General features: G+C 35.7%; 1 protein-coding gene across 4 annotated transcripts in view; it reads left to right on the forward strand.

Annotated features, from left to right (window-relative positions):
* RYR2 (ryanodine receptor 2) overlaps positions 1–25,526 on the forward strand; it is a 678,741-nt gene that overhangs the window by 508,388 nt on the left and 144,827 nt on the right. For 3 of the 4 annotated variants that reach the window (XM_046653495.1, XM_046653496.1, XM_046653497.1), the window contains exons 52-61: positions 1,078–1,218; positions 2,927–3,090; positions 5,309–5,387; positions 7,203–7,292; positions 8,091–8,228; positions 15,379–15,456; positions 16,641–16,716; positions 20,951–21,074; positions 21,560–21,675; positions 24,927–24,991. In XM_046653495.1, coding sequence (XP_046509451.1) covers positions 1,078–1,218; positions 2,927–3,090; positions 5,309–5,387; positions 7,203–7,292; positions 8,091–8,228; positions 15,379–15,456; positions 16,641–16,716; positions 20,951–21,074; positions 21,560–21,675; positions 24,927–24,991 — 1,071 coding nt within the window. The remainder of the gene's footprint in view (positions 1–1,077; positions 1,219–2,926; positions 3,091–5,308; positions 5,388–7,202; positions 7,293–8,090; positions 8,229–15,378; positions 15,457–16,640; positions 16,717–20,950; positions 21,075–21,559; positions 21,676–24,926; positions 24,992–25,526) is intronic. The other variant, XM_046653498.1, reaches the window with a different exon arrangement.

Consider the following 25,526-nt stretch of genomic DNA (forward strand, 5'->3'; position numbering starts at 1 on the left):
TGGTGCCATGTCCGCACCCGGGATCCGAACCAGCAAACCCTGGGCTGTGGAGAAGCGAAACGTGTGAACTTAACTGCTGCACCACCGGGCTGGCCCCACAATATCACTTTATGTGATAACACTCTTTTACATTATAGATATTTCCATGTTAATCCAAGCAAATTAGATCTCAATATTTCATCATTTAAGATTCCTAAATTGTGTGTGTGTGTATGTTTTGTAACTGAAAGGGAGACTAAGCTAGAAATATTTCTACAGTGAGAGATGTAGTTAGTTTTAATAACAATAATCCCTATCAATTTATTTCCCTCCTTAGATGTAGAAGAGAGAGTCCAAAATTTTACTGTTGACTCGCAAAGTTCATTTTATTAATTTGGCAAATAGTGAATACTCGTTACTTTATAGATCAAGAATGAATTATCGTAAGAGCTGCCAAATAAATGAAAAATTCTGCTCTTGTCTTTGAACTTCTGATTTAGTCCTGAGCAAACAAAATATACATAAGTGAAACCTAAGAACTGACATAGACATTCAGTAAGATAATAAATTGCATCCATAGCCACCAAAGAAATATAGATAAAGAAATTATTGAAGTAGGGCAGTTTTGAAATTTACTTAGAGATGGAAGTTCTGAAGCAAAACATAAGGTGTGATCATTACGGATAGGCAGACAGGAAGCAAAAATATTCAGCAGTATAGTTCCCTTAGAATGCACATTTTAGGTACTTACTTGTGCCTCTGGGTCACCTGAAATTAATTCCTTTGTTGTATGCATGGATTCCAGGGGATAATAATGCATAGAATTGTGAGTAAATGATAAGCAAAGAATCTCATAAAGAATGCTGTTCAAGATAGAGTGATTTGTAAAATTGAGTGTTTGGTCCTCATACTTTGATCAACATGTGATAAATTTGAAAGAGACATAGTATTTAAGGTAATAATATTCTCCGAAAGAATTGATGTGGACTGAGCAGTTTCCTTTCAGTTATATGGCACTAGAATTCCATATGGGAGGAAATGGAGAAAATATAAAATTTGTCTTTAGCTCATTGTTTTTATCATTGTTTTCCCATGTAGCTGCTGACAAATCATTATGAAAGATGCTGGAAATATTACTGCCTGCCTGGAGGGTGGGGGAACTTCGGAGCTGCCTCGGAAGAAGAACTTCATTTATCAAGAAAGTTGTTCTGGGGCATTTTTGATGCCCTGTCTCAAAAGGTAATTTACTATTTTGTGGGTTTATTTGTGTGATGAAATATTTTGTCTGTGTGATAAAATAATAAAAAAGCCATAGGTTCTTAGGTATTCTTAGTAGAATACTATCTTTACTTATCAAGCCTTAAATGTTTTATTTTTTCTCTTTTCTCAACTTACAACAAATGTTGAGAATGCAATTTATGTCGACTTTTCATAATCGTTAAGGTAGCATGTTCCTTGTGATAATAACACATTCTGGGTTAAAAATGGCTGAGCATTTCAGGAAATTATGCCCATGGTTTGATCACTTTCTGTGCATTTTGACTTATTTGAAGTTAAACCCTCCCCAGTCACCTCCCCCCCAATCTTCTAAAGCCTGAAGAAATCTTATCAAAAAATAAAAATATTGAAGCTGGTAAAATTATAATATTCCAGTGGCCCTCACTGACTTTTCCCACTTTGCTGCTATGGAATTTAAGTACCTCCACTCAGAGTCGCTTTATATACGTGACATTCCCTTATAGTTGCCATGTTTATAATGAATGGTTCATATCCTTTCAGAAGACTGGACGGTAGTATTTCATGGAAAGTCAGAACAACATACTTTGTATGCTTATGCTTAAATTACTAATCAAAACCAGTTTGAATTCCCAGCTAGACATTATTAGATGACTGGAGTCATATAACCAGAAGTGTGCTCCATAATAGGGGAAAATTGGTTTGTGAGTACATTTGATCGCTCTGGCTGGATGCTTTTTCTTGCTGAATTGCCTTTGGTAAACTGAGAGTCCTTTTAAAATAATATCTAGAATGTATTTTTAGAAGAATTTACGACATTAATTTAAAATTGAATATTTAAAGTGAGATAACTTCCAAATAATTATTTTTTTTGATTTTTTAAAAAAATCTATGAATATAAATTTAACTAATTATGTAATTAATATACAAATACTCTTTCCCAGAAATTTTGATTTTGTATAATCTATATGTATATCTACATAAGGTTAAAATGTTTTACTCTCTGGAATGTTTCTTTTTTCATGCTTCTTGATCGGGAAGATTGGCCCTGAGCTAACATCTGTTGCCAGTCTTCCTCTTTTTTTTTTTTCCTCTCCCTGTAGCCTGAGTATGTAGTTGTATATCCTAGTTGTAAGTCATTCAAGTTCTTTTATGTGGGATGCTGCCACAGCATGGCTTGATGAGTGGTGTGTAGGTCTGCACCCAGGATGTGAACTGGCAAACCCTGTGCCGCTGAAGCGGAGCACGTGAACTTAACCACTCGGCCGTGGGGCCAGCCCCCTGGAATGTTTCTTTATGTATTTTTCATGTATAGTCTTTATAATGTGGTGCAGCAATAATCTATAACTAACTGTAAGGAATATAATCATTGATTAAAATTATGTTTATAGTGTAAAGACATTATACATTTGGAAGATTCAAGTTTGCTTCATTTCAAATATTGGAGAATAAACTTTTAGAGAAGAAAAGATTTTACCCTTCTTATGCTGCAACTACAGCAAATCTAGCTTCAGCTTCTCTTGTGTCTGATGGTATTTAAGGCTGTGTATTCCATTTTTTAGAGCAAGAACGTGCTAGGGAGTTAAGTTAGCCCAGGGTAATTGAGAGTTTCTCCTACAGTGTCATATCAGCCACTGTGATTATGTTGACAGCTTTTGCCAAATAGTAAAATGATATCCGTTTTTTTTCTTGGTCCTCCATTTCTTCCCAGAAATACGAACAAGAACTTTTCAAACTGGCACTGCCATGCCTGAGTGCAGTTGCGGGAGCTTTGCCTCCAGACTACATGGAGTCAAATTATGTCAGTATGATGGAAAAACAGTCATCAATGGATTCTGAAGGGAACTTTAACCCACAACCTGTTGATACCTCAAAGTATGGACTCTTTCTATTGCAGCAGATTTTTATTGTAAATGATGTGTGAAGTCTGAAATTGAATAAGGTACTAAAGTGAACTTTCTCTAATCCATGCCCCCTTTGAATTGGTATCCTTTTAATAGGGGTCCCTTTACTTGACAAAATGATAGTAGTGATAATAATGATTATACAAATATCAGAAGTAGATAAGATGTACTTTCTAGGATACTCTTAACACAATCAGGATTCTCTCTAGGTAACCACATGGTAATTCTATAATAGTGAGAATCAAGAAAGTATATCAGTTACATTTTTAGTAGAAAACTTACCCTCAATGTTTATTAATAATTGCAGCCAACCTCTGTGTAGCATCTTTGACTCAGGATGATCCCATCATGCAGTGCAAACTGTTTCTGTGAGCTGAGGGGAATCATTTCACCATCACTACATCTCAGCAAGGCGGAGGGTTACCAGCTGATGTTCAGCATCATAAAGCACAGCATGAGATTAAAGGGAATATCAAATGAGAATATTTGTGGAAACTTTAGCATGCAGTTAGAATACACTGTGACAACCTTAACTACAGACAAAACATTACTTAACATAAAACTTCTTACATGTACTTAGTTGCATAAATTGTTCTACAAATAAGATCTTGGGTAGTTCAGGTGTCTGGAGTCTCAACATTGTTGTTGTTGTTGTTGTCTTTAAGTAGCACCATGGTTTCCCATTGGCTGGGAAAGCTGCCTGTTTATGCCACATTATATTGTCAGTTTCATGGTGACTGGGCAAGATCAATGTTAGCAAGGTAGTCACTGATGGCTCCTATCCGTGGCATCTCAGTTTGCTTGGGAGTAACTTTCAGGCTTCTGGGCGGTCCCCCAGCTGATTTAGCTTCCGTAACCACATCACAATTACAACCCCAGTGGTATGCCATTAGTTTGATAATGCCTTAAATTTGCATGTTTGGTATTTGATGACAGTCCTGTGAGAAAAGACTCTACCCCCAGTATTTGGCTTATGTGATTGATCCTTTGTATCTCTTCCAAAGTAAGTAAACCAAAATATCACATGTTCACATTCCTACGTGGGTAAGTTTGTGGCTTGCTAACGTACAATATAATCCAGAATTTTAAAATAACATCAGAACAAGGTCATGGTTTTGGTGTTGATTAATTAAATCTAATTAATTAACAATGTTGGGCATGTATATTCATTTACCTAAGCTTGCCCCTTTGGGGACTTCTTAACAGATTAGGTTTGCATAGTGATATCAAAAATTTCTGTCTTTGTGATTTTTATATTTTGGTACTTCAGTATGTGTATTTCATATGGTTCAATTACTGACTGATAACATTGCTGGAAAACAACAGTGATGTATCTCATTATACTCGGTTTAAATAGAATTCTATTCTCAAAGTTAATTGTGTTAAGTTATATTCATTAATGAATGGAATTATATATATATAAATTTTCCATTCATAGATAAATTTGATATTCCCAAGTCTTACATTTACCATCAGAGTTGGTCATCAACTGCATGCACTCAACATCTGCTCAAGAGATTAAATATTTATTTAAACATGAAAGGAATCAAAACTAAATGTTATCAAAATCATAAAGCATGAGTTTGTTAATAACTTTTCCCTATAGTCCTATTAGTAACATTTAGAATATTATATATGGACCATTAATATTTCAAATCATTAACACAGCACTAGCTGTATGAAATTAATTTAAAATTTTCGTTCATTTTTAAAATTTAACACGTCAGATTTCAGCAGTCTTTTACCAATTTATACCTGTTGCAGAAGAGTTAAGTCAAAGGGAGACTAACTTCAAAGAACAAATATGGGAGAGAAACATGTCTTTAAGCTTGCTCACTCTAACCAGATCTTGAGTCAGGTTTTTAAACTTTTTTCTGGTATAATCTTTTGTCCTCATCTTTGAATGTATTTTAATTATTTTTGTTTATACTATGTGTAATTTTTATCTATAACTTATATTAAGATACAGTAAAGTATGAATCAGTGTAAGATGAGCAGAAAGAACATTATCTGCTTGACTTTTCTTATATTGTTCTACGATATGGGAAAGCAATACCTTGTTAAAATGATTTTGTAACAGTTGTGCATCAAATGAGATTTAAGCAGTCATAAGTTGTGAGTAAATGATTAATATGATTCCCTGTAAATCCTGTGAAAATGAAGCTTTTTTTTCTTTATTTTTCTCATAGTATTACAATTCCTGAGAAGTTGGAATACTTCATTAACAAATATGCAGAACACTCCCATGACAAATGGTCAATGGACAAGGTAAAAGTCAGGGTGTCACATTCTAATTCAGTACTGAATGTACCTAATGACTAGTCACTCAGAGATTCCTGACCATGACGACTGATTACTTTAAAGGGAGAGCTTTCTCTAGATTCACAAAGAGCACTTAATTACGATTTGCTAATATAATATTTAGCTGGTTCTGCCACTGATACACATATGAATAAGAGTATTTGTGTTGGTAAAAAATACAGTTTAAGAATTCAAAGAATCAATTAATTAAGCCATAAATATAGTTTCTAAACACACCTTGTTTGTGGGAGTAAAAAGTAATAATCATCAGGGGCTTGAGGAAGAAATGGTGACTCAGGGTTCAGAAATCCTTTAAGGAAACTTTAGCTTTATGTATAGATTAGATAAAATCTTTAAAATTATTAATGAGCATTTAGTGATCAGTCACACTTTCTAATCGTCTGTTGTGTTTCTTGTTGCTAAGTGGGTCTGCAGTTCAGTAAACGTAGATTACCTGGACAGATGACATGTTTTATTTGTATTGACAAAAAAACCCAACCCGAATGAGATGAGTAAACCAGTGGCAACCTGTGACAGGAGTCCTACATATTATGAGATTTTCTAAAGGAAACGTTATGCCTGAGTAGTCACATTTATGCTGTCTCATTTAAACTTGAGAAAGGGGTGGTTAAAATAAGTTTGTCGGAGACACTGACTTGAGATGATGCAGGGATCCAAAATAAGCAGAGAGTGATTTGGTGAAGCAAAAATCCAACAGCAAAGGTTCCAACAGACGCTTCTGTTAGGCAGCAACTCAGTATCATTCTGCTAGACTTCACATGAGGCTTCAATCCTTGTCCTGACCAACCCAGTCCCTGCTCCCTCTGAGAAACCATCTTTTGGTTTTGATAAACGTGTGACTCTTTCTTCAGTAATTTAATTGACTTACTAGGTGAATCAGTAAGAGTGAAGTGTTGGTTTTATGTAAAGACTAGTAAGTACTGAGCTGGTGGGCGTGGCGATGGAGAAGACAGCAGGATTGGTCTGTCCTGTCTAGTTACCTAGATTCCCTAGGCAGATGTGATATGGGAAACAGTGATATGTATGAAATTATACAGGCAAAATAATTGGAACAAATGTGTTGAAAGATAATTGGATGTAGGAGTGGGGGAAACAAGCAGCATTATTTAGGGAAGCTTCCAAATAAAATGGCATACTCTAGTTTTCCTGTTTAAAAGGAGTGTTTCAAATACACGCGTAACAGGTGAGGGTCCCAAGAGGTACTAGAATAAATATCACAGGGGCCCTGTGACCTGCAGCCTCCTCCCGGGGGAGAGCTGATTGACACCAGCACAGACCTGGGTCTGTTCAAGGACCACGGGGTGTTTTTAATCTCTGGATAAACAGATTTGTCTCAGGTGATTACTCAAAATAGTATTGATTAGGATAGAAATCTTTATATTGACTTATGCTGGATAAAATTCAAACCTTAATCGTTATTTTGGTTCATTTTAGATTTATTTTACCAAATACACACTTAGACACATGCACATCTATACTCTCTAAAGTTAAAAACACACATAAGGGGCTGGCCCCGTGGCCGAGTGGTTAAGTTCGCGCGCTCCGCTGCAGGCGGCCCAGTGTTTCGTTGGCTCGAGTCCTGGGCGCGGACATGGCACTGCTCATCAAACCACGCTGAGGCAGCGTCCCATATGCCACAACTAGAAGGGTGCACAACGAAGAATATACAACTATGTACTGGGGGGCTTTGGGGAGAAAAAGGAAAAAATAAAATCTTAAAAAAAAACCACGTAAAACAATTTTGATGTTTGTTTATTTTAGTTGGCAAATGGATGGATTTATGGAGAAATATATTCAGACTCATCTAAAGTTCAACCATTAATGAAGCCATATAAACTATTATCTGAAAAGGTGAGGGATTTTTTAGGTTATGTAAGTTCTAATATCTTTTCAAAATTTTTTCTTTGTTATGTAATTTCTTATTAAAATGTGTATTTTATATATACTATTTTTACCTTTATTCAAAGGTCTCATTTTTTTTTTACCTTTTATCTTTTTCTCTCTATTCCCATTTCCTGTCAGGATTTAATTGATTGTTCTCTTCTCCACTTAATATTGTTCTATTCCTTTTTGATTTTTATTCATCTCCTATATTTCTAAGGACTTTAGAAAATATTCTTACCATTCTTAAGAGTTTCTTGATGAGGGATGATGAAATAATATTTCAATATGCTTATTATTTACAAGTTTTCATATGTTTTACTTCTTTGGGAGGAAGTCAATATCTTGACAAATGAAATGAGAAAGATTTTCTAGCTTGGTGTTGATGGAGGAAGAGTTACTTCTCTATTTATTCAGATGGTAGAAAAGCCTTCACGCATGTATCATGTAATCTGGCACTTTTTCCTAATTGTGTTTCTCCTTTCTAGGTTCTATCTAAAGTCTCAGGAGCTGGGAAGCTAAAGGCAATGAACCTCCATGCCATAATAAGCTAGAATCTCTTTTAGCAGCATTAGTGAAACTAGATCTCAATTCACACTCTGCTTTTCAGAATTTTAATTTTTTTAATTTTTAAAGTAACCATGCCAATCAAATTTTTTTTTAAATGGAGACAGTCTATTTCAGAACAACGCGTTAAATATTTTTATTTTCATTTAGGTTCGTAATATCCCATTTGTTTGTTTTCTTCCTCTTTCTTTTTGTCTCTAGGAAAAAGAAATTTATCGCTGGCCAATCAAAGAATCTTTGAAAACTATGCTGGCTTGGGGTTGGAGAATTGAGAGAACACGGGAGGGAGACAGCATGGCCCTTTATAACCGGACTCGTCGTATTTCTCAGACAAGCCAGGTAAGAATCGCAGTGATGAATCCACTGTTTATGTTATTTTAAAATAATTTTAATCCTTTATTTAATTATTGGGTTTTCCACAACAAGTAATTTGAAAATTCTGAAGACTAATGTAAAGTTTAGAAGGGGAAAAACCATGTTCCTTTTTCTTTCGTTTTAAGAGGTTAAGTCTTGGTTAAAGTGCTGGAGTTTATATATCAGGTCATACTTTTCCTGGCTGGTATGTAAAGCAGTACCCAATGGTAAGGTGTTGAAGTTTTGCTAGTGAAGGCTGTAGAAAGTGTTCATTGCCTACAATTATGTGGTCTTTAGAGCTTTTGTCTCCTTTCCAGTAAGAATTGGAGGTTGGTTCTTAGGGAGCAGTGGGGTGGTCAGACAGTAGTGCTCCAGATCTAGAACCTCCGTGGATGTTCCACATAAGTGAACTTGAGCACCTGTCCATTTGCACAGGGGAGATATGCAACCAGACAGGCAGAGCAAGAATTCAGAGAGTGTGTTGCTAGTGGGCCGTGTCAAGGAAGGCTGGTCAACTTAGCAAGGCGCTAGCTGTGGGGCTCCAGTCCTCAAGATGGCAGGCTAAGGCACAGCCTTGACCTGGAGCACCTGTGGTTCAAGGTGGGGACCAAATATCAACTATTAAAATCTAGTCACAAGGTCACTGAGCTGCTTGCCTCTGGACCTTTCATTTCTCCTGGGAGCTAAACCTGTCATTTTCCTTTTCCAGACTGCTCAGGCCACTATGTTTGGGTTAAACAAAATATTGTGTTTATTATTGCCATTTATACAGATTACGCTTTTGAAGAAAGAAAATGAGGGTACTCAAAGTATATACTTCACATACTTCATATTTGAAATATACTTTTAAATGGATTAAGTTCTGATTTGCGCATATTTTACATTAAATTCTCTTAAATAAGTATCATGTGGGTGGAGGCTGTAAAGGCGTATTTTACCTTTTTATCATGTATGCACACGTTTCTACCTAGATTACATTTTGTTTTAATCTGTTTCAACAAATACTGAGCACAAACTGTGTACTAGGCAAAAGAAATGCAAAGATAAGAAGATCCAGTTCTCATCTTAAGACTCTCACTTTGGCTTTAGATTGTCAAGTTAAACCTACTGCAGTCTAGTAGAGTAAGGATTAGACTGGTGGTGTGTACAGGTGCTACAGAGTGCAGAGAATGGAATGGTCTCTTTACTTTCCCTGTAAGTTTGATAGGAAAAAAGGAAATTACTAAAGAATGCAGGTGACTTTAAGCTTTTCTGGAAAAAATATGGTAGATTCCCCCTCTGGCCTCAATAGCAAAATTTAAAAGCTCTAATTTAAAATTGTAAATGTCGTATTTATTTCCTCTTTTCCTTTCTCCCGCCTTAGCTCCTAGTATAGTTTTCAGTGCACGTTAAGCCCTCAATAGATTCTATCAACTGATATTTATATAACCATCTCTTAAGTCTCACTGACTTTCAGAGGGACATGTGTGATGTATGGTATATATTGTTAAATCTCCTATGTGATTTCAGTGTGCCAAAGCTGTTGTGTGTAGATTAAGAAGGAAGGCTCTGGGAGTGGACCACAATCCTGGGACCCCACTTTCTAGAAATGTGCCATCAGGCATGTTACTTAATCTATTTGCCTCAGTAAATGATATCTATTATTATTACTATTATTATTTAAATATTCCAGAGAGCATTTAATTAATGCTAAGTAAAATAGCATGTTTGCATTTGTAGTACTTTGACCTATTAGTAGTAAAGAAAGAATGTTTCTGTCCGTATCAGAAATGGAGAGCAAAATCCAACCAATGCCACAAATGTATTTATAATCCTTGTCATGATTTTCACTCAAATGTCCTTTAAGCATAAACCAACGTTATTTGAAATGTTGTAATAGATGGTCATTTCTTAATTACTAACCTGACAGTATTATCCTCTTTTTCAACTATCATCTTACCAAACTTCTTTTCTTTTCTCCATTACTTCTGTCCATTACTGATTTCCCATGGGATTATAAAGGTATTTTCAATTATGTAATAGATAAACTCTTTTGAATAAATTAAGGAACACTTTTATGGCATCAGTTTATAGTAAGAAATATAGATGGATGAATTGAGATCACTTGTTGACATGATTCTGGAGCCTGGTATTCTCAGCTTCCTTCCACTGGGGCTCAGTACTCCCTCTGAAAGGCAGAAATGGTCTGTGTTTAACTCAGCAGGATCTGGCACAACCTGCCTGGGTTGAAATCTTGGCCTCATCACTGAGTAGCTGGCTATGTGTGCTCAAGCACACTGGTTAACCTCTCTGTGCTACAGTGTTCTCATCTTTAAAATGAAGCAGATAAGGGCATCTACTTTAAAAGATTATTGTGAGGATTAAATGTTATAAAGCTTATAAATCACTTAAAAGAGTGACTGGCTATATTTCAATAAATGTTAGACCTAATAATTATCATTATTTTTATGTGGATCGATAAAGTTATTAATGTCTTTTGTTTACCATGAACACCACAGGAAGACATGAATCATGATTGCAGGAAATTTACTACTCAGTTAGAGGCTTGTAATTTGCTTATTAAGGCAACATAAGGGCATGGACAAAAGCCAATAACAACTTGATAGGGTATAGGTTAGAGTATATAAATGCTGATAGAATTAGAAGCGAGGAGACACTGGCCAATTAGAGAGGAGCTAAATGGGTAGATTTTGGCTTAATGGTCTCGGTCATTCAAAGTCAGCACAAAAGGAGACATTTCTGACAATCTTAGGCATGCTCCATAGGTTATGCAAAATTGCTTATTTACCCCTGAATTCCAATTTCTTATCCTGTATCTGGTTTTCAATATTACAACTGTAGAGTGTAAACTATTTTAAAAAATTTAAAATAAGCTTGTAACCTCAATATCTGTGCTGAATGATGCAATTATTAAGCATAAGAGAATTACTAATCAAGTTACTTCTGTATTTGGAATATGGTTTAAAGTTTTTAAAGAGATCAAAATTTTTTTTGAGACAAAGTTTCAGAGTATCTCAAAGAAAAAGAAATAACTAAACAAGCTTGTTTGTAACCTGGGAGGGAGAGGGAGGTGGGAATAAACTTTGGAACGTGTTGCCCATCTAGAACTAAAACTCAGGCTAAGAGAGAAGAATGATTCATTCATTCTTTCAACAGATATGTATTGAGCAGCTACCATGTTCCATGCACTATTCTAAACTGTTCCAATGGATATAGATCAGTGAACAAAATAGACAAACATCTCTGCTCTCATGGGGTGTAGATTCTAATGGGAAGAGTAAACAATAGATAGAAGTAAATTGTACCCTGTGTCAAAATATAAATATTATAGAAAAAAAAATCAATATGCAAAGACAGATTGGGAATGCAGAGGGAAGGGGGTTGGATAGTCTTCGGGGACGAGTTGCAGTTTTATATAGGGTTGTCAGAGTGGATTTGACCTTCAGAGAAGATAAATTAAATAGGGACTTGAAAGAGGTGAAGAAGTTATACAGATTTGGGGGAAGAATGTTCTAAGCAGCACACATGTGATAAGTGGGGAGTGTGGCTTGATATATGTGAGGATCCAGGAAGCCAGTGAGGTTGCAGCTGAGTGAGTAACAAGGAGGCCGGGGGGCGGGTGGGGACTCAGGAGCCAAGTCATGAGGACACTGGGAGCCATTTTAAGAAATCTGATAAGTGCTTTGGAGTCAGACAGAATTACTTTCAAAACTTGATTCTGCTGTTTACTATTTACATGATATAAGGACTTTTAAAATTATTTAATTCTCTTCAACTTCTTTTTTTCTCATTTTAAATTGGTAAAATGTAATATCTACTTTTCAGAGTTGTTCTAAAGATTAAATGAGATAATCTTTGTGCCTTGCTCATAACTATTCACATGGTTGTTGTTATTATTATTGCTAATATGACTAGAATTAATTAAGTTAACATTAAAGCTCCTAGTTCAGAGATGGTATATATTCTAGGTAACTTGAGATTATAGAAGACCTGGCAAGTCTTCTGACTTCTGTGTGTGTAAAGGAGAAAAATAAGTCATGAAAAACGTAAAAAGACTCTGTCTGTGAATAAATAAATATCTACTTATACTTCTTTAAATCAGCCTCAATAATTTAATCTAAAGCTAAAAGGATGTAAATTACAGTTTTTATAAGGAACATGGTCTAAGAGGATATTAAATATTGGGAATTTTATTTTAGAAACAAATAAAGTTATTGATATCAGCTGTATTTTTTTCATTTACTCAACAAAAACGGAAAGTCAAATACTTTTTTTTTATCAGTTTTAAGATACATGTTTGCTATATTTCACTATCTGTGAGATTAGGAATGATTTCATAATCCTAAAGTTGATGAAAGATGGCTGTGCCACACCCTGGGAATACTAAGATGAATAGGCTCAGCCTATGCCTGCAGATTTTTACTGTACAGTGGAAAGGCTTATCACTCAGGAAATAGTAAAAGAAATATCTTAGAAATATAATTCTGACAACACAATAGAGAATGCATCAGAGAGTGGGGAGTTTGAAGGGGGAAAGACAAATTCCTGAGAAGGGTATTGTAGACATCCCACAAAGCAAAACTTAAACATTAAATATCTGAATTAGAGAAAAGAATGGAACTGGAAGGAAGTGAATGTATCCCATAGATATTTTTGAAGTAGAAGGGAAAGAATTCTGTGATTAACCGGTATGTGATAGTGCATGAAGAGGAGTAATCAAAGATGATTGCCCTGGGTCTGGACTGGGCTACCAGGCGGGTGGTTATGTTAGATGAGGTAGCAAACACAGCAGTTCTGGGGTAAGGCAAGAAGAGAATAATGAATTTGATTTTAGTTGTGATGTTAGGCAGAATTATGGCTCCCAAAAATGATTCCTCAATCACTGAAATCTGTGAGAATGTTGCTTTACTTGGGCTTTGCCAGTGTGATTAAGTTTGCCAGTGTGATCAAGGGTAAAGACCTTGAGATGAGGGAGATTACACTGAATTATTGGTGTGCCCAATGTAATCACAGGGATCTTTCAAAGTGGAATAGCTTTTCTGGCTGCAGACAAGGGAGACGTGACTACAGAAGAATGGTTAGAGGGCTGCAATGTTGCCAGCTTTGAAGACGGAAGAAAGGAGCCATGAGCCAAGAAATGTGGGTGACCTTTACAAGCTGGGAAAGACAGGGAAAAGACCCTTCCATAAAACTTCTAGAAAGGAACACAGCCCTCCTGACCTTGATTTTAGCCCACTGAGACCTGTGTCAGACTTCTCACAGCCTTGTGATATTTTAAGCCACTAAATTTGTGGTGACCTCTTATAGCAATAGAAAATTAATATAGATGTGGAATCCCAAAGGGAGATGGTAACGAATAGTTGAAAACGTAAGCCTAGAGCACAGGAGCAATGTTAGGCTAGACAGATTGATTTGTGGTTTATTAAAAAATGGTCAATAAGTTAGATATTTAAAATAGATATGGACACCTAGAGAAAGCATTTAGAATAAAGAAAGAAACTACTGAAGAGTGGACCCAGAAAACCACAAATATTTAAAGGTAATTTATGGAAGAGGAGCCAAAGAAAGAATCTGAGGAAAAGAGGTCAGAGTGTTTGAGCAGAGCCGGGGGTGGAGAGTGGTTTCATGGCATTCATGAAATGAGCGGAATGCTGACTGGTGGTTAGTAGCCTCAAATCTAGAAGGGCCAGTGGTGGCTGGAAACAGGACTGAATTTAGCAACTTGGAAACTGATAACGTTTGAGAAGACAGTTATAGTAGATTAGTGAGGAAAGAAATATATTGTAATATGTTGAGGACATAAGAAGTGACAGTGAGAGAGAAGTAAGTCTATAGTCAGACAGCCTGGGTTGGAACCCTGCCTGCTCAGATTTTTAGCTCTGTGACCTTGACTGAGTCACTTAAGCTCTTTAAGTCTCAATTTCCTTTCAGGAATAGTTAAAGGAGAAAAAAAAATGTGATTTTATTACCTATTCCACTATTAAATGGTACTGGGCAGTGGAGAAGGTACAGAAGCCAGGGTTCAGTAAAAACTGACCAGTCAATTCAGTATAGCCCATGACCTGTTACTAATAAGAGCATATAATCGCCTCCCTTTTGTTTTACAAGCATGGATATAAGCTATATTGTACGTTGTATTTTAGTCTTTTGTTTATTCATGCCTAACAAGAGAATATATGCAATTATGAAATATGTCTAGATATAATTTTAGATTTATAATCATGAACCAGAGCTCATTTCTATGATACACGTTCACATAATACGTCATTGGGTGGAAGGAGGTAAGAGCTCAGGACAGTAAGTGAAACCTTCTTACAGTTGATGAGAAAATATGTTTCATTTTAAAAATGCCATCATTTAAAAATTAAGTCTTCTGGTTATTGAGGATATCTTTGTAAATCATCTAATGTGATGGACTTTCAAAATTAAAAAATTTGTTTTATTTTATCTTAACATTTGGCCCATAAAGACATTTGTAGGGGCCAGCCCGGTGGTGCAGCGGTTAAGTACCCACGTTCCGCTTCTCGGTGACCCGGGGTTCACCAGTTCAGATCCCGGGTGCAGACATGGCACTGCTTGGTGTGCCATGCTGTGGTAGGCATCCCACGTATAAAGTAGAGGAAGGTGGGCATGGATGTTAGCTCAGGGCCAGTGTTCCTCAGCGAAAAGAGGAGGATTGGCAGCAGTTAGCTCAGGGCTAATCTTCCTCAAAAAAAAAAAAAAAAGACATTTGTAAGCATTGCCCTTTTTGATTACTGTTTGCATGAGGAAGAGTAAATTTCATTGCAGCCAATTAGAATTTGTAAGAAGCTCAAGGATACAATGATCCTTTGACTAAGGTAATATTTCAGAATCTTGGATTCATTGCACAATTGGTTGAATTCTGATTATTAGCCTTTGGCAATTCCTAAGATACTGGGATGTATTATTCAATCATGAATAATTGTCAGACTTCCAATATAATTTTACTTGCTAGACACATTTGCAAAATCAGTTTCTTTAGATACTTGCCAGTTTTATCTGAGGAAACGTTACGTTTGGAAGTTTGTTAGCCTTATATTTCTAAAGTATCTCATAAGTCTCTCTGCACTAGGGGTTTTTAATGAGACACTATTTTTTCTCATAAATTATCTAGGTTTCTGTAGATGCTGCCCATGGTTATAGCCCCCGAGCCATTGACATGAGCAATGTCACGCTATCCAGAGATCTGCATGTAAGTACTATTAACTTTTAAAAATATTCTGCAAATTTCATTTTTAAAAAGCATACTGTAACCCTTTCCTGCATGTATTTGCAGCATGAATTTCTTGAATTTGGTGATCATATAAAGGGTCCATGGAAATTTATAGATACTATACCCCAACTTTTTAATGCTATGAAACTTGATATAACTTTTCTAGACTGTTTCCTCTAGATAACACATTTTCTTTAAAGATAATATCCATTAAAAAATCCGAATATAATAATTAAATAGCTATGTGTGAGAAGAGAGTAAATCTGTAATTAGTAATGCTCTGTTCAAGGATCACCTTAATTACTTATTAAAGAATATGTATTTTAAGTTGTTTCTCCAGGGAAACTGATGACAGTTTGCTTGCTCCATCCACAGCTTTTTCTATTCTCCTTTGTCAGTAAGGAATGTACTTTGAAATGGCTGATTTGAGTGAAAGATAAAATTTGTTGCCATGGAGCATAAGTTAACAGGTCGATATAATGATCAAACAATGATATTGGCATTGTTAGTACTAGTCCAACAGAAATAAGTATATAAAGATAAAATCTATGTATTGTTAAATTGTTTGGCTTGCCCTTTGTCCTTGCTCCTGTATGAATGTATTAAAATGACATAGTAAACTTGAAAATCAAAAGTGAGAAGAATCTTAGAGACAATCATGCCAAAATCCAAAAGGCCACAGAAAGGTTGATTTGGCTCGTCCAAGGTCTCCTGTCCAAGGCCTCTCACCTGGTATGGGCAGACGTTGATCTAGGCTGTCCATCTAATGTTCTTTGCATTCAGTGTTCAATAAAGTTTAGATCTCCTTTTAAAGCTTTGGAAATTAAAATAAGAACTTGTAAATACATCTTTTTTTTTTTGGTTAAAGTTCGTAACTTATTGCATTAATGAAACATGTCTTTAAACATTATAAGTAACAGTGGCCATTCCCATCAAATCACCGCTGCTGTTTCCTACTGCATCATTTCGCAGATCATTGGAATTCTCTGGGATTCAGATTCCGAATGAGATAGTTACGTTTGCTTATCTTTTAGATGTATTTTAGCACCAACATGCTATGATTTATTAATTGAAAGTATGTTTTGATATTACATGTTAGAAAGCAAAGTCATCCTTTTCTACTCATGTTATAACTCAGTTACTAAATATTTCTTTCATTTAAGGCTATGGCAGAAATGATGGCTGAAAACTACCATAATATATGGGCAAAGAAAAAGAAACTGGAACTGGAGTCCAAAGGTAACATTTTCTAAAATTCCTCATGAAAAAAGAAATCGGCGGTTGATTGCATGAATATGTGATCTTTTAGCACAAGATCTCATTATATATTTATTTTATTGGAATGGTTCAAATATACCTGTAATGTTTTAAGTGGAAATTCTGTAATTTCCCGACCACTGGTGTATATGTCTTTGTGTCTCAAAGTTTCTGTGGCTCTCTTTCGCCGATTTAATCATGTAGATATCTATACTCCTCATCCTAATACCTGAGGTGTTCTGTTAATTACTTGGCCCTCCCTCACTGACTTCCATCCCCAACTTAAATATGTCTGTCTCATCCCATTCTGTTTCCCTTCCCAGCCTCTCTGTTTTGTTTAGTCCAGTTATGTTAATGTCTCTTACTTGCTTTTGCTTGCTCTTTGCTGTCTTTTTAAAATACTAAAATGACCTAATATTCTTAGTCATTTCTCAAATCTTTTCTTAACTTATTTGCATAAATATTTTCTTAACACTTGAATGCATCACACACTGATGATCTCTTTCACTGTTATTTATTCAACATTACACTATACGCATATTGTTTATAATGTGTGTGTATGCTCGTTTTAGTTACTTCCTATGTGAGTTTCTTTCCCCCAGTGAGAATATAATTGTTTCAAGTTTAGGGCCACAACTTCTGTTACTTTTCTAATCCAGTTTTGGGCACCAAGAAACTACTTTTTGTTTGTTGTTATAGGCAAGAATATAGAGAGAGATAATTTTGAAGGGTGGGGCTATTTCATGGTGATAGGAATAGTTGTGATATTGAAGGATGGCACCAAGTACCAAACGCTTAGAAACACAGTAACACAAATTAGAAATGGTCGTAGAAACGAGCAGAGAGGAGTCCATATGCCAAAATTGCTTATTCCAAAATTTGGCTCAGAGCTAGGCCTGTTTTTCTAGAAACATTCCATAAATCTTCGTTAAAGGAATGATTAGTTGCTTGGCTGACTTACGAATGGATGGCTGGCTGGCTGAGCCACAGAACCCCAAGTTTTGCTTAGTGAAATTCTTAAAGGGATGTTGTCCACGTGACCAGTAAATAAAATCACTATTTGTTACACAAGCAGATTACGTGAAAAAAATCTATTCCTCTTTTTCAAAGTATGTTTCACTCACTACGGTTTGGTTAAAATTAATAGTAATAAGTTGCTATCTTATTACTGCTCTTCTAAATAAGTATGCTACAAAATCATCATTGTTCTTTAATTTCTGGGCCAGCCATTACACATGTCTATAGAGCGTGCTTTCTTTAAAGCACACTGCTCATAAATGAGACATCCATACCTCTGCATCCAGCTTGTATTGGTCCAAATTCATGTTGTGTGGTTGGAAGACAAGCATCGTTGCAGTGGTCTAAATGACGAGATAGAAAAATTAGCCCACCAACTCTTCAATCGTTCTGCTCATTCCACACAGGCTTCTCTTTTTAAAGGAGAAAGTCGTTATTAAGGACCAAAACAGCAAACCAATAGGAAAGGTATTGAAATATACAGCACTAGATCTTAGCTTTTATGTTATTGAGACTAATGAAGCAGGAATGAGTTTTGGAGAGAAGATAGACTAGAGACTGTGAACAATTTTAGGAAGGATAATACATGTGTGTTTTCTTAAATTTGTTCTCTCTCCCGGAGACTTCAACAGCCAACTTGTGTCCTGACAACTCTGCTTCCACTGCTGAGAAGATCTGGGTGGGAATGCGGGAGGTGCCTTTCACCCACCCTATGCCTTGGTGCCTGTCGGGTGTGCATGTGCGTGCGTGTGTGTGTGTAAGAGAGAGAGAGAGAGCGAATGAGAGAGAAAAAGCTGGAGAGAAGCATAGGAAGTCAGGAATAAGAAGAGAACTTGAAATAGCTGTTTAGTCAATCAGACACCGAGACACCTAAAAAGAGCCAGTGCGGAAGCTGCACACTTTAGTTACCACCCCATCTTTTATCATTGCTGCTTCTGTGTGCGGAAGATTAATCTGCTTTAGAAAAATCTGAGGAAAATTTCCTCTTTTGCTCGCCCAGGTTGTCTGTTCCTCAGTGCCCTCTCAATCTGCTTTAAGAATCTAGGAGAGTTTGGGGGGAAATCAGGCAGCATAAGGAGTCTATCATTAATAGAAATAAAAGAGTGAAAGTCCAAAAAATATTATTAGTGCTCCCAAATTAGTGAAAAACATAAAGAACTAGCATTCTTTTTTAGTTTCCTTTCCCCACTACCACTTCAAGTATTTGAGGCTGTGATGATCCATCACCAAGCCAAGGACAGCTCTGGTGTCAAGCAGTTTTGACACTTCAGCGTGAATGAGCTCATGAGCCAGTGCTCGATGTTTGAAGCAGTGTCCTAGGAATTACTGCATTTTCTTTTGCTTCTCACATCCTTCCACACTTTCTTTCCCTCCCTTCCACACATTCATATTATAAATGGGCAGGATGCAGGTTGGAAGAACAAGGTAGCCACACTGCTGTTAAGCGGCGCAGCAAGGACATAACTTCTAGTCTGCTGGCTGACTTTGAAATACCTGCCTTATCTAGTTCAGAACAGTTTTAGAGTCAGAGAGTAGTTTATGTTCTTAGGATTTTTAAAGTATAAACGTTATTCTCTCTCTCTACCCACTTTCCCCAGAGAAATGAGTAACCTATTAGTATCTGACTCCAAAATCATTGTGGATTTCAAATTAAGTTGCCAAATTAGTATAACTATCTAGGAATAAAGGACTAATGCAATAGTGGAGTTCAAAATATGTAATGATCGCAGGACGATTAAATTAGGTGTTTGATTTACAATTTTTTTCATAAAATATCCTAAGTTACATCTTTGATTATGCAAGAAGTCAAATTTATTCCCAGTGCACTTAGTAACATATTCAGTGTCCTTGCTTTTCACAAAATTGTCTTCTGACAATTGTGTTATCCTTGGTACTGTTAGCATCATACTATAAAATAACTGATGGCACCTTAATAGGTTTAGTATTTGTTAGCTTGGTAGCTCTTGACTCTCCCTTTGCATTTATGAATGTAGAGTGTCACCTAATGGTCATGAGATTCCGTGTGTGACTGCATTTCTGTCGATGGCACTCTCAGTAAAGCCAGCTTACGGAAAGCACGCACGGCATTTTCTCCTTTCCTTTGTTTCTATGTGGGGCAAATTCGACAGTTATGCTTGTTTTAGTAGCTCCTGGCTAAACTACACTGGACACTGATTTAATAGGCTCTATGTTGTCACCATAATTCAAAGAAAATGTTTATTTTCAATTATTTTATTCTGGAATTCCCTTAACAGTTATGTTTCACAAACTATATTCCCATTCCCATAAGTGTTTTGTAAACTTTAGATTTGGGGCAGACCATGCTGTTCATTTTGCCTGCTGCTTTAATAGCATATTTTGTACCCAATTTTTCCATCTGGAATTACCAGTGCATTTTTTGAAATTTTTATGTTTTACAAAAATTTTTACAAAATTTATAGTTTTATGAATGTTTTTCTCATTATTATTTTTTTAATTTGAATAGTTCCTAGAATTTTTAAATCTAAAGGAATGCTTTTAGTATTTCTTACCAGAATAGGTATACTAGAAACCTAGACTCGTGAAAATTATTAATCATATCAAGTATGTATTTACTCTTATTAGATATTTAGGAGACATCAACTTATAACTTAGCAATCTAAGCATGGGTTTTGTGTATTTAGAAATATGTAACTATAAAGTACTTTCTGATCTAAGAGGCATAATAAAAATTCCAGATTTAAGGCATTTTTTTTCTTCTCTCTGTGGAGTAGAAAATGAAGTATAGCTCTTGAAATATACTTTATATTTATAATTTTATAATTTTACTAGATCCAACTGTGCACGTTTTAGTGCATATTTACACTCTCTACATTCTGAGTTCCTGTGAATTTGCAGAGGAGAACACAGCTTCTTCTCCCTCCTTGTGTCATCACTAGCACGTGTTATCGACACTTCATATTACAAATGCCTGTATGTTCATGTGTTAATTGCCTCTTAGAAGGCATATGCACAGTCTTTCTTTGAACAGCTTTCCTAAATTAACTGGAACATTAAAGGCACTAGATAAGGAAGAGTCTTATATGAGTCCTAAATACTCTATCTATAATTAGAGGATACCAGAAGTTCTGTAGTGTGGTCCTCTTGTACATGCCACTGTATCTCATTTTAGATTATTTTCTAATTACTGTGCTGTGTTCTCGTCTTGACATTCTCTTAGGAGGTGGAAACCATCCCCTGCTGGTACCCTATGATACACTGACAGCCAAAGAGAAAGCCAAGGATAGGGAAAAAGCACAGGACATCCTCAAGTTCTTGCAGATCAACGGATATGTTGTATCCAGGTAAAAATATCTACTTCAATTACACATTCTTATTACAAGATTGAATCTTTAAATATCCCTATCAGACTTAATGCTGAAAATGAATTCAACGATCTGTTTCAACCTTAGAGCTGCTATTTAGCATGTTCAGAATACACACATCAGAAGTATTAATGCCCTTAGCTATTTGCACATAACTGAGTTCCTTTTGCTACTTACATTAAATCCCCATCCGTCATTTAGGCAAAATCTCTAAGCAAAACTGACACCTTTTCTTTTAAGGGCAACATTTTGTTGCATAGTAATGGAGTTATTTACTATAGTTCTATATCAGATGCAAAGTATTCCTTATCAATTAAATCTCAATTTTGCCTTTAGCTACAAGAATATTAGATAACCTTCCAAATTTATATATACATAATATATATAAAGTTTTGTCAACAAAATTTTGCCTTCTAATAATCTTTCTAGATATTGGTTTCCATAGTTTATTTTTGCTGTTCTAGAGGATTCAAGGACCTGGAATTGGACACCCCTTCTATTGAGAAACGATTTGCCTATAGTTTCCTTCAGCAACTCATTCGTTATGTGGATGAAGCCCATCAGTATATCCTGGAGTTTGGTAGGTAGCATCGTCCTAATACTACAGCCCAGTTTTTGTTATTCTTAACATTTACAACATCAAGGTATAGAACAGCATAGACTACTGGGCTCTTTATGTTTTGTACCTGATGGTATAAACACTTGCTATCCATCCTAGTACTAGCTAGAGTGTGGCAGTCAATAGGCAAACACAGTTCTCAGGGATGGGTAAATTTTGAGATCGTAAAAAAACATCTAACATATAATTCTTTTCTCCTTATAATGTTTATTGGCATTGATTTTTCATTTTGAGAGATACATTGGATGGACATCAAAATTTAAGGTACAGTTAAATCTTTCCTTATGAAATTAATTGCTCTGATATTAAAAAAGCTAAAACTCAGTGGATTCTCAGAATTTCTAGACAATGTAAAGGCCTTGAGTTTAGCCTTTGTAGGGACACACGTTTATACTAGAGTATCTGCAATGCAGAATACTTTATTATCTTCTTCGAGTAAAATCAAAGACTTCCTCCCTATCTAGCCCAGTGCCACCTAAGTACAAAAAGAACTTATTTTAAATCGTAGATTCAGAACAGATCATCAAGACGGCGTCCTCTCACTTCTATTATTTTGTGATCATCCTCAGCACTGGTGAATTAAAACTGAAATTGTTAATAGTCACCTTTATGTCAGATCACCTTCAGCCATTGGTTGGTATTAAGATAGAAGGAAGTAGAGTTTAGTTCCTTTTGAAAAACAGTGTGCTTTTCTGGTGATTATCACTTTTATTTTCTTTTCCACTCTTCAGATTTTGTTTCTCGTTGTGTTTTTGTTTTTTAATCCTCATTCTCTCTATTTTCAACACCTGTCCTCAGGGCCCACAGTCCTAGATCCCTTAGCAATACATCATCCACAGACCCCTCCTCATCAGCCAATGGCTCCTTTTGCTGCTGTTTTTTTAGGACTTATACTCAGTTTGGGGTACGGTATCAGATTAAAATTCATAGGCATTCAAGTTCTTATATTTTCTTGTTCCTAGCTTCCTGTGTCCCAACCAGCTGAGCGTCGGTTCTCTTAAGAAACTCCCTCTCTTTCAACCTGCCTCTTTATCTACAGTTCAAATGCTCTATTTTTGCTCTCTTCCTAACCATGTTTTTCAAAGGCCAATTATGCAAGCTAATTTATAATATGTAATCTCTTTGTAACTCATACAACAAAATTTTTTAGAAATATGATTTATGAGTCATCCAAATTAGTCTGAATTAGTGAAATTTGACCAAAGAACAAAAATGAGGCCATGGAGTATTTTTGAAGCTTTTATGCACAAAGTTAAATATTAGAATTTCTGATCCACATTGGAAAGTATCCGATATGAGTCACAACTGTGGGACCAGTCTTCTTTTTGGCAAGTGAGAGGAGAAGAGGGAAGGAAGGAGTAATCATTTGGAGAAGGGAACAAGAAAATTGTGTTTTGCTTGTTTTTGCCTTTGCATGGATAGCAGAAAAAGCATTTTGGAGGGTCAAATGTGTTTAGGCTTTATTCACATTATATTCAAGTTTCTGAATAAACCACCTATGGCAGTGTTTGTGTACGGGGCATGGTGGGAATCTTGCTGCAGGGCAAATTTATAGGGTAGAGGGTCTTATAGACAGAATGCCGGGGAGAAAGTAAGGCTAGATTAATGCACAGCCCAACAAAATGAGGTTTTTTACAGCTGCTGGTGTTACAAGTAGCTTTTTCAGATGGCTGTGGCAAATTTTGTGCAAGAACTCTGTTAAAGCAGCAGGTAGAGCTGAGATTGCGCACATCATTTATTTTGGTTTTCATCTTTCATTGTTACTACAAATAGAACTTCTATAATGCCTTCTCCTTTTATCCTTCACTGTATTGCTTTCACGATATGTCTCTAATATATTCATTCTTAGACATAGGCTAATGGTGATAGTAAGAAGATGCGTTTGCCTTTTTTCTAAGTTTTGTATTATATCATAGATCATATTCTCTCCAAATCTTGTTCATATTTTGCACTTAAGCGTTTTTATCAAAATGTATAATGAAAGGAAAGATATTTCCTATTTTAATTCCCCAAAATATTAGCAGATTTAGCTATGTGCAAAATTCTGTCTTGACTTAATTTATATGAGAAAGCCCTTTATATGGATTCTGCCATTTTGTATAATATGCTTGAGAGAGATTTAGTGCAAAAGTGATACAAAAAATGAAATTTGAAAGTGTTCAAAAACCATCATTTTCTTTTACTTATTCATGGGAAGAGCATTCTTCTGATATTACAAAATATTACCCTAAATTCTCTAAAAATTACTCTGAAATTATGTCTAAGAGTTGATAATATATATCTCAAATTGTTTTCATTTCTATTTGCAAAAGAACTTTTTCAAGCAAAAGTGAGTTTGATTCTTATAAAATATGGAAACTCTTGCGTACAAATTTTACTAAAACTTTATATCAATTCTGGAATTTTTGGCTATCCAGTATGTTCTACACATCTTCTTGGTTATTATAGTTCATTATTACCTCTTTTACATGCCAGAAACCTCCTCCCATATTCATGAAGGAGGCAAGAAACGCCACCTTCTAAGGTAAATGCATTAGGTCAATCAGTTCTTAACCTTGAAATCATTTTCTAAACCGTGGGGAAAACTTGGGCCTTTTTGCTTTGCTGTGGAAATTAACTTTTGACAACAGTGAACTTCTTTATTCTCCAGCAGAAGGTCAATTTTCCAACCTAATGTTACAGTGGTGATCTTCCCCCTCATCATAGGCGCTGGCTTCCTGCAATTTTTTTCATTGGTTTGTTGATATTGGAATCTTTAATTTTTAGTCACTCCAAGAAATGACTATCTTTATTAGGAGCCAGGGTTAAAACCTAACCAATTATGTGTACTCAGCTTACACTCACTTTCCTCACCCCAGTGAGCTTCTTTCTCAGTGAAAGGAGATGTGGGATTTTTACTTTCTTCTATGCCCAGTTTTCCTCCTACATGCCAATAAGATCTCAAAGCTACCCTAGTGTGTTTGTGCTCATTACCACGTGTATGGACTCTCCTCAATAGCTTTTTATTTGGACTTGGGTATTTTTTAAAATCCTTTTTTTTTTTTTTTTTTTTACTATACTGCCAAAGTTAGCCTTTATGTTTTTGGTTGGCTTTTTATGTTCAATTTAGTGGTATGACACGTTTAGCAATATGTTCTAAACTTTCCGTTTTGGGTGAATATCTTGTAATGTTTGAAATGCAACATGTACCTAAAAACTCTTCCTGTCTACAGATGGTGGCAGCAGAAGCAAAGGAGAACATTTCCCTTATGAACAAGAAATCAAGTTCTTTGCTAAAGTACAGTATACAATCCATCTTGTTTTTGCTTCAATATGTCTGTTTACGAAATATATTCTTTAGATCTTTGCCTCTTTTCAGAATGCACTTGTCTACAAATGTGAGTTCTACTACAAGTAAATATTCTGTGGCGTGAAAATAAATGCATGAATCATATGGGGTAAACTTGCTCCCAGCATACGTGGTCGTGTTTTAACTCGCTCTGCTCTCCCTACCATATTTCTCAAGTGACTTCATTCTATTTGAAGTCTGAGTCAAAGTTCTCTTTTTTTTGGCTTTATCATATGATGTAGGAGAAAAATATCTATTTCTTAACATTTGAATGTTGTTGTGACTTAAAATTTTTAAATGGACATTTCTTTTTTGAAGAGGAAAATATTAGTTACTTTATAAATGGGCGCATTATTAGAAACTTTACTATAGAATCTTTATTGTGGGACCTCAGTCCTACTTGTTTTACAGATGAGGAAGCTGAGGCTGAGAGAAGATAAATACTTCATCTATAGAGTATATCCCATTATTATTATTCATTTCA

Source organism: Equus quagga, chromosome 2 (genome assembly GCF_021613505.1).
Source record: "Equus quagga isolate Etosha38 chromosome 2, UCLA_HA_Equagga_1.0, whole genome shotgun sequence".
In the NCBI taxonomy this organism is placed as follows: Eukaryota; Metazoa; Chordata; class Mammalia; order Perissodactyla; family Equidae; genus Equus; species Equus quagga.